This window comes from Phytophthora infestans, genomic scaffold (assembly GCF_000142945.1).
Source record: "Phytophthora infestans T30-4 supercont1.292 genomic scaffold, whole genome shotgun sequence".
Taxonomy (NCBI): domain Eukaryota; phylum Oomycota; class Peronosporomycetes; order Peronosporales; family Peronosporaceae; genus Phytophthora; species Phytophthora infestans.
Window position 1 is genome coordinate 33,085 of NW_003303467.1, and position 10,258 is coordinate 43,342.

Here is a 10,258-nt window from a genome sequence, read left to right on the forward strand (position 1 = left end):
GTGAGCATATGGCGAATAGTGGCTGTTAACGATCTTCCACGTGGCTTTCGAAGCTGCTACCTCCTTGGCCAGCTGCTTACGCGAGTCATCACCCCACTCGGCGAACTTGTCAAAGCAAGCATCAAACATCTCAGTGTCGCCACCGCTGCAGAGTTTGTCTCCACGAGCGACATTCTTGCATTTCTTGTCGCTACCTTCTGCGTAGCCATAGCACTGGCAACACGTCTGTTGCGCTCCGTGGGTACTGGCATCACCTGCGTCCACATTGAAAATATCAATGCTCACACCTGAGTCCTTGTCCTCAATCGAGTACACGTAGAAATGGTCCTTCAGAATCCAACGGTTGTCGTTCGGACTCGTGTAGTCCGACTGCCATTGGAACTTATTCGACAGTGCTTTAACCAACTCCTCAGCCGAGGAACATGCGGCGAGGCCCTTGTCATCCGCACAGATGTAACTGGCGCCACCGTAGTCGTGGTTACCCAGCACGTTGACCCATGGAACATTCTTGATATTGTCACCTCCGTATTTCTTTTCAAAAGTGGCAGTGAAACGGGAATCACGACTACCTTCGCTGTCGATACCTGTCCAGTAGAAGTTGTCACCGTGGCTGAGAACACACTTAGGGGGTGCCGATGCAGCAGAGACCTGTTGGTCCATCAGATTAGCCACAATGTCCTCGGCATTGACATCATAGTCGTTGTAGGTCGACGAACGTGTACAACACGAGTCTTGCGTGACAGTGGTACCCCAGTCACCAATTGCAAAGGCCGAAAGAGTGTATTTGGCTGTGAAAAAACAAAAGAATTCATGAGACTGAGCTGGGTGACACATCACGACTAGCGAAATCAAAGTTACCGGAAGTCGGATCGGATGTAATTGAGCCGGTACTTGAGCCGGAGCCCGAAGTTGTCTTCTTCTTCTTCTTCGACACGGAGCTTTTGCCACCGGTCGAGCCGGTGGTCGTGCTGTCGTTGTCGCTACTAGACACACCGGCACCTGAGCCAGAGGAAGCAGTCCCCGATGACTCGCTGGCAGAGCTGCTGGCCTTGCGCACCACCATGACGCCGACAATGGCGCCGATGATGGCGAGGACCAGCACCACGCCGACAAGCTGGGCTTTCTTGGACATCATTTTGACACCGAGATGTCGCTGTCCTGTTGTAGTTGCTGTGAGTTTGTCCTGTCCTCCTGACGGGAGCTCTAATGCCTCTCCTCCTCGGCAAAAGCGCAAATGAGCACGAACTCACTGTGGTGCCTCCGTGTTGCTGCTCTGAACAATAGCCTATCCGATCCCTCGTTCTTGTCTCGCTGGCTCTTTTTGATTAAATCTTAGCAAGTCGACGTGCAAATTAGACTTTGTTCCCTTCGAACATCAAATACTGTAAAGGGATTTAATTACAGTAGACGAGGCGTGGACTCTGAAAATGTGCCGGAAAACATCTCCTCACATCTGAATTGACTGTCGAGACAACGATAAAGGCGCAATATGTAGTTCGTTTGTGCTGTATTCTCCACACATGCCGCATGGAGCAAACGCGCAGTTGTGGCTTTTAGCGTCCATCATTTCTCTCTAGGCAAAATCCGGCAACTTGCCACAACAATGTGGCAACAAAAGCAATTTAACCCACGCAAAAAAAAGATTCATTCTAAACACTCATGGTACATGCACGTTAAAGCTGATTAACACTCCTTGCCAGTGCCACCGTCCACCGGGATATACCAGCAATGTTTGGTAGCAACACCTCCAATCTCGGTTGAGTTGAAACTCTCCGCAAAAGACCACGAGTCGTCGGCTGTGTGGTACTGCAACTTCAGCCACTCCTCTGACGCCTCCTCTGACATGAAGCCGTACTCCTGGCCACCGTACGCCCAACACAGCCTCAACATCAGACGAAGCGTATTCGGGGATGCCACTGGCAGACTCCTTCTGGATCCCGCCGCCAGCACCATTGTCGACAAAGTGGACCTTGTAGCTAGCTGAGTAGTCGTGGTTCTCTCCGTGCGTGTGTCCGTTCATCCAGAGTTGGATGCCTGAGTTTTTTAAGATCTTAAACCACTTGGCCATGCCATCCTCATCGTAGTGAGCGTACGGCGAGTAGTGACTATTCACGATTTTCCACGTGGCTTTCGAAGACGCCACTTCCTTGGCGAGTTGCTTCCGTGAATCGTCACTCCATTCGGTGAATTTGGCATAACAAGCGTCGTACATGTCCGTACTTCCACCGCAACACAGCTTGTCACATCGAGCAACATTCTTGCATGTGTCATCGTCGCCTTCAGCGTATCCGTAACACTGGCAACAAGTCTGTTGAGCAGCGTGTGTGCTCGCATCTCCCGAATCAACGTTGAAGATGTCGATACTCACATCTGAGTCTTTGTCCTCAATAGAGTAGACGTAGAAGTGATCCTTCAATATCCAACGATCGTCGTTAGGACTCGTGTATGTTGACTGCCATGAGAATTTATTCTCAAGCGCAGTCACAACAGCGTCGGCATCCGAACACTCGGCCGGGTTGTCACCGTCCGAGCAGATGTAACTGGCGCCACCGTAGTCGTGATTACCAAGCACGTTAACCCAAGGGATATTCTTAATGTTGTCACCTTCATATTTTCCTTCAAAGGTGGTCGTGAAGCGAGAGTCACGTCCAGGGGTTCCGAAAATGTTATTTTTATTAAATATATTTTTTATTTTGCAGTAAAATGATTTATTTTCGAGCTCCCATTTCAAAATCAAATAATTTATTCTGCGCTCTCTCTGCCCAGGTTTTTGGTGCATAGATGTGCGAATTAAACCTGGTACACAACCTGAAGCAGGATTGAAACCAGGTCGTAATGTATTTCGCATTGAAATAAAAATGTAATTTACGCATCTTGGCCTTATTAATATTTTGTTTTGTTTAGAGCTCTGCATACTCACGAGACGGTGGAATAAAAGGATTTGCACAACCCAATTTGTTGAAGTGCGGAGGTTGCTGTAATCGTAATGATTGGATGGCAGGTCTGCAATTCTTGTGTGGTGCTCATACAGTGTCTGGGACACCAGTTTTGTGCATGTAAACGTGACACGCCACATCATCCCAGGTATTCAAACACGTTTTACTCCAGGTAGTTGTACTTAGAGCGATATCAGCACGATATCCCAAATATGTGAAGGGATATCTAGCAGGTTTGACAACAGGTTATAAAACAGGTTTTTGTACTTGAGGTTTTACCGGCGGCAATACGGATAAGCTCGGACTCAAACACAACTTCAATATCTGACATGAAATGAGTGCATTTATTGACTTAGTAGTGCGGACAACATCCGAACTCTAAAGCTATTCAGCTGAGGGTCCTTCTGCACATTGCTGATCTTGTCGTCAAGACGCCTCCACATAAAGTTGAGTACGTAAATACCACAGCTATTCCCGTCGTTCTGGGTAGGAGATGCCACAACAACGTGTGGATAATGTTCGTAAATGTCCTGGGAAAGTTTGTGGTTGTGAGTGTAGATGGGATTTTTGATCTCTAGAATCCACTTTCCTTTGTGGTACACACTCTCCGCAGTAAAGCGAAATGGACAGCCAGTACCTCGAAGATTGAACTGCTGTCTCTTTCCAGATCCACGGCGGCGGGTCCGCGACCCGTGCGTACAAATGTATCGTCGACGAAAACGGGGAAGGGTCTCGGGTACGTATCGCATCGAACCACCGTCTATAGCGCGCTTAGAAGCACGCAGTATCTTGTTGCGTTTGGCGACACTCTCCGATTCGTGCACCACAAGATGCGCACTTTCGGATTCGCAATACGATTCGCGGTATTTCTCCCAGCTTTCCCAGTTTGTGTGGTAGCGACGCAGCTCCTTCCCTTCAAAAGAGCCCTCCTGGTCTGCTGGAAACTCCTCGTCGCTAGCACTGCCGCCAACCTGCGTAACCACCTCCCTCTCACCTTCCGATTCTGGGACGCTGAACAAAGAGGCTGGGGGATCTTCGTTGACGGACGCTTCGTCTTCAGAGTGGGCTTTGCGCTTCATTCCTCCAGCACGGCTCAAATTTGGAAATGAATGGATTTTGAGAAGCTGCGCTGCAGAGATAATACGGCGATCAGGTGCCGTATCATGAGATTAGTAGGTGTAGGGGAATATTTTCAAATCATGGTATTTTACTTTATTAATTACAGCCTGGCAAGAAACCTGGCGAAACCTGTGCTTTACACCTGGTCAATAGTCGCACGGCTATGCACCAAAAACCTGGGCAGTAGGTTTTTCCTAACCTTTAACCGGGCTCGATGGAGCCCTACGGACCAGCGGTCCAGCTAAACTGCAATCTTTAATCGATCTGCCGCGCTCTTGCCCTCTCAATTTGATGGTTGGTCGCTGAACCGAGCCTAGTGGAACGCTGCCACACTCCGGAAGGTTGTGCGTGGTGAGGCTCCCACCAACTAGACGAGTATCAGCCCACTGTGTATTGCATACAATAACACCAATAATTTTTGCACCCGTGGTGCTCCAAGCACTTAAAATTATTTTTATTGCTGTTTTGCCAGTCTCAATAAAAATAACATTTTCGGAACCTCTGGTCACGTCCGTCAATGCCTGTCCAGTAGAAATTGTCACCATGACTCAAAATGCACTTGGGGACAGCTGAAGCGGCTGTAGCCTGCTGGTTCATGAGGCTGGCCACAATATCTTCCGCGTTGACATCGTAGTCGTTGTAAGTGGACGAACGGGTGCAACACGAATCCTTCGTGACAGTCGTGCCCCAGTCGCCGATAGCAAAAGCCGAGACGGTGAACTTGGCCGTTCCACACACAAATCATCAACGCAAGTAGTTGGTACCGTCTCACAAAAATGTCAAGAGCTCACCATCGGTCGGGTCGGAGGTGACGGAGCTCGACGCCGAACTCGTCGAGTTCTTGAGCTTGTAGGTGGTGCCCGAAGTCGAGGACGACGTGGTCGATGCCCCGCTGCCGGTGCCCTTCGAGCCGGAGCCGGAGCTGTTCGTGCCTGATGACTCGCTGGTGGAGTCACTAGACTTGCGAGCGACCAACACGCCGACAATCACACCGATGACAGCCAAAATGACCACCACACCGGTGATAGCGACCTTCTTGGTAACCATTTCGATTAATTAGACGCTGGTTGGTGCTCTAGGTAGTTGTCTGGGAGGGAACGAGGTCTGTGGAGGGCGGCCAAAGCTCAAATGAGCTGGTCATAGGTACCGGATACGCCCGGCACACAGCCTCTGGCTTTGTGGCTGTGCATATTTTTTTTCAGTCTCTGATTCGCTGAGAGTGGTAAAAGTTTAATAATGCCGAATAACTATTGGATGAAAGAAAAAATGATTTTGGAGATTTTCTAAGCGTTTTAACGTTATTTTTAATTTTGGCGGCAAGACATCTGTGATTTTAGAGCTGTAACAGCCACCAAAGGATTGCTCGATGGTCGCCATGCGGACAAGAAAGGCAGAGAGACCCACACAGACTCATGGGACACACCCATACTTACAGCTATCTGTGGTCTTATAGACTTCGTTGTGAGGAATGACACTATTTTGTTTTAAAAAATGCAGGTAGAACCTACATATGGGGAGTCAGTTCGACTACTGCATGTTGAGCACCTCGCGTCTCTATCCTCCTTGCGAGTGCACACAGGGATTCCAAATGATTCCTCGACGCCATGAGGAAGCCGACTGACCCTGAGTACACGAAGCAGAGCCCCGAGTACAGGTATCTGATTCGACAGGTTTTAAAGAAACGGCAGATGAACGAGTACTACATGTAGACATGTTTAATCATAGTACTGTAGTTGGTAGGACACTCGCGCGTTGGCACTCGTCTGCGGACTTAGCCAGGCGCGGTGTCTGGATTAGATTATAACTTCCTTTTTGGTGTAACTACTCCGGGCTACGCGCCGACCATTGCAGCCCTCCGCTTCGCTGCGGGTGCATCAGGTCTCTTTAAGCCCTCATTTGGCATGACTTCCCATGCGTCTCACCCTCGAAGCGAAGGAGGACCTTCAACGTTCTTCCGGTTTATAACTCGTATAACAGGTCGAGAAGAAGTAGAGAGAAGAAGAAGACGTTACTTGTAGGCGTCAAAAGACGAAGTGTGCACTTTATTAGTCTTAGGAAGCCAGCTACTAATAGCTGCACACCAGCCATTAGTGTTAGTATAGTTTAAGCTAGTAATAGCGGCTTAAACAGGACATCCTAAATCTCATTATAATATCTTAGAGAGATTCGTTCAAGGTGATCATACTGTTTAGAGGCTACTTCAACAGCCTCCCTGCCTCTGAACATACTTTATCAAACTGACAATTCTATGTTATAACAGAGGTAAAACACTTTTTAAAGGACTTTTCCTCAGTCCTTGAAACGCCGCCAAGGAAGTCGCTTAGGCTAGCCGATCTGACTTTGCCCTGCAGTTTCTGCTAGGGAAGGAGGACGCTAAGTGACACGCCTGGTAGGAACTCGAGGATGGAGCCCAACATGTCGTCTCTACTTGCCGCTGCTACGAAGCAGGCTCCCCCACGCATAAACGGAAGAGCACAACCGCAAAACGATTGCGCGCTCGAAAGAAGGCATAAGCAGCTGATCGAGCTGCTGCCACGCACACTGCGATGATCACGTCGCGCACTACAACTCCTCAGGCCGTTCCAGAGGCTGAAGCAGTTTCTGAGACTGGGCGACCAGCGTGTGACGCTGTGTTAAAAGGTATAATGGCTCAAGCATCACCAGAGGCTGTTTTGGAGGGCAAAGAGTCTTTTCCAGTTGCAGAGGGCGCTTCTATGAGGGACAAGAAGAAGCGGGCATCACGGACAGCACAGCAGCTTGCGCCAGTTCTTATCGCCGCGCTGGAGGATGAAGAGGAGGCTTTTCGAGCACTCGTTGCCACTATTCCACCCGATGTCACTAAAGTGGGGAAATATAATGATGTTTCCCTGAAACCACAAAAGTGACACATTCTGACACCGACTATGTGCCTAGTGACACAAATGATGATAGTGACAGCGACAATGAGATGTATTGGCGCATCTACGACAAAAATTACGAGCGGTCGAAGTTGACTGTCACCGCAAACTACATGTCAACCAAGGAAACGTGGCAGGTTGCTAGGATTAATGACCGGCGCGGTGACTCGCTAGTGGAATACACATACCAAGTGCTGTGGATTAATCCTCTCGTCAAGAAACGACGGTACTATCAGCGGACATGGGAGCCCCGTTCTCAGCTGCTTGCCGATAATTTCCGGAAGGAGTTCGAGCTGGTCGACAGGTGAAAAGCTTCTAAAGTCAAGACGTTCGCTTAATTCTGGCCTACCGATGAATTTGGCAAGAATGCTATCGGTGCGGACATGGAAGGACTCTGCATTTTCCACGCGTTGAAACGTGCACCAGAATTAACCGGCCGTCCGGATATTGTTACAAAGAAGGACATCGACGAGTTTGTGAAGCACCAGAGGACTTCACGTGGAGAGGACTTAACGAAGGGGACGTCGTGGAAGGTGGCTCTCGTCTTCTTGCGTCGCCTATGTGATGCTGGCCGTGACTTCCTTTATAGAGCCATTGCTCTGGATAATTTGGCGGTTCCTGTTCGGCGTGGCGTCCGTGTACTCAACGAGATCAAGCTCAGGAATGGTGTCTATGTTGTTGCTGCTTACAGCCACCAAAGCGTTGGGCATGCTTTCGTACTCACAGTCCAAGGCAATGACCGGCTTTTTTACGATTCGGAAGAAGGTAAGCCTGTTGAGTCAGCGGAGAATTGAATTGATTTCTATGCGTTTGTTCGTCCGTTCATTGTCTGCAAGCAGAAGTAAATGATAGGAGTCAGTAGGATTTCCGCGGGTTTGCCTAACTGATAATGAACTTTCCCAGCACATAGGTTGTGCTGCATGGATGATTTCAAATGAACTCGTGTGTCTAGCTAATTTGGTACTTGACCAGGGAAACCTCAACGAGGGAAAACCTTGTGCGACCAAAGAGATAAAACCCATTGGAAAAAAATCTTAAAAGAACGCAAAATATAGACACGCTTCATGCGCTTGTATGATCGGTGTATTTCTATACTAGTGACCGGATTCTGCTTTCAGAGATTGCATTCTGAGCTTGGCCCTTAGTTCTCTGAGCTGGTGCTTGTCTAAAGCTGTAGTAAAGATGTCAGCTATCATATCTTTCGTATTGCAGTAGGTGACGTTGAACTCATGCCGCTCTACTTTCTCTTGTACAAAACATTATCGTACGTGTACATGTTTTGATCGTCCGTGAAGTTCGGGGTTGTAGCAGATTTTCATGCAGCTCTGATTATCCTCGTATATAGTGTTAGCCTGCGTTGTAGCGAAGCCAAGTTCTTTCAGGAGAAGCTTAAGGAATATCATCTCTTGCATGCAGTGACATAGGGCGATATATTCTGCATCTGTTATTGAGAGAACTACAGTATGATGCTTTCGCGAAAGCCATGAGATAGGACCACTAGCTAGCATTGTCACGTATCCTCTAACGGAGCGTCTCGAGTCGGGGCAGTTGGCGTAGTCAGAGTCACTATAGGCAATCAGTTGATCGGCAAGGTTTTCCGATGTAATATCGGTCGAGCCTCCCAGAAGAAGACCGTATTCTTTCGTTCCAGATAGATACTGTAGACCACGAATGACTGCTTTCTAGTGATCCATACCTGGATTCGCTAGAAATTGGCTGACCTCTCGCATGTAGAATGCCATATCGGGTCGAGTACCGACCATTAGGTACATGATACTGCCTACGGCTTGGCGATACGGAATCGATTTCATCGCATCTTTCTCGTGCTCACTGCTAGGCTGGCTGCTTACGGAGCGTTTGGCGTTCCGTTTTGCTGGTGTTGCAATAGGGTACGGAATGAAGACACTGAAGCGGTCAACGACCTTCGTAGCGTACTTGTGCTGGTGGATAAATATCGTTCGATTCTTACGGTCTCGTTGAATGGACCAGCCGAGTAAGTACTTCACCTCCCCTAAATCTGACATGGAAAATCGCTTATCCAGCGCTGATTTTAGCTCATTGACGAGTGCTGGTGTTGGCGAAATGATCAGTAAGTCATCGACGTACACTGCAATGTAACAGGTGATGTCACTTACTGTGCGTCGAAAGACACATCGATCTTTAATAAGTTTCAGGACCCAAGACTCTCTAGGAAGGCAGTCAGGGTTTGGTACCAGACACGGGGCGCTTGCTTCAGCCCGTAAAAGCTCTTAAGGAGTTTACACACTAGGTGCTCCTTGCCCGGGATTTTGAAACCTTCCGGTTGGGCCATGTAAATCTGCTCTTCCAAATAACCATTCAGGAATGCTGTCTTAACATCCATTTGGTGAGCTTCAAAGTCGAGAAGAGCTGCAATAGTAAGAAGTAGTCTAAGTACCTCTATCCTGATGACAGGAGAGAATATCTTGTTGTAATCGATGCCATATTCCTGAAGGAATCCTTTGATCACAAGACGCGCTTTAAATCGGTCGATTTCGCCAGTGCCGGTATACTTCACAACAAAGATCCATCGGCTACTTAAAATCTCCCTTCCTTTAGGAGGGGATACCAACACCCAAGTGTGATTGTCCATGAGGGACTTGTATTCCGAGTTAGCTGCTTTATGCCTGGGAAGACTTCATTGCTCCCCGATACGTAGTGGGCTCAGACACATACCGAATAGCTAGTAATGTGTACAGTAAATGCTGACATTGCTCCTGTTCGTGTATATCTTCCTCAGAGTTGAGAGTTACGTCATTCGCTTCCTCAGAGCTATCAATGGCTTCCGCAGAGAGGCGGGGTCGCCTAGGAGTCGAATGATGCGGAGGATCAGAGTCCGTCTCCGCTCGAAAAGAATAATGTATGGCTGTTCGATCAACAGCCTCCCTCAGTGAGGGCAGTACACGTTGGTTCACTGTGCCTGGTCTGAGGTGGGTGACGGTGTGGTCACTGGTTCTGGCTCCGGTGCTACTGTAGTAGCAGTTGCAGATGGCAGAGGTCTGGCAAGTGTAGCGGTAGATTGCTGCCGATTCGTGTACTGTGTGGGCTCTGGAGTAGACGTCAGGCCTGTGAGAGAGGGAAATTCGTCCTCTTTAAAGACTACATCACGACTGTAGATAATTGCATGAGTATGGATGTTCATCAGACGGTAGCCTTTTCTTATGGCCAGGCACACCAAGATACATACACAAACGGGCTCTAGCGTCGAGTTTGTCTCGGTATTGCTTCGTGATGAGGGACATATCCGCTGCATCCCGAATATTTTGATGAACTGCATGGATGGAATAC

General features: G+C 48.6%; 2 protein-coding genes across 2 annotated transcripts in view; both read right to left on the reverse strand.

The window, feature by feature from the left end:
- PITG_21481 (uncharacterized protein) overlaps positions 1–1,211 on the reverse strand; it is a gene marked incomplete at both ends in the record, with an annotated part of 1,577 nt that extends 366 nt beyond the window's left edge. Inside the window, 2 exons of the mRNA XM_002895019.1 lie at positions 31–788; positions 859–1,211. Coding sequence (XP_002895065.1) covers positions 31–788; positions 859–1,135 — 1,035 coding nt within the window. The remainder of the gene's footprint in view (positions 1–30; positions 789–858) is intronic.
- Positions 1,212–1,683: 472 nt separating this feature from the next.
- Positions 1,684–2,779, reverse strand: PITG_21482 (uncharacterized protein; the record flags this gene model as incomplete). Its single annotated transcript, XM_002895020.1, has 2 exons — positions 1,684–1,836; positions 1,880–2,779. 2 exons carry the CDS (start codon positions 2,777–2,779, stop codon positions 1,684–1,686), a joined length of 1,053 nt encoding a protein of 350 aa, XP_002895066.1.
- Positions 2,780–10,258: the final 7,479 nt, after the last annotated feature.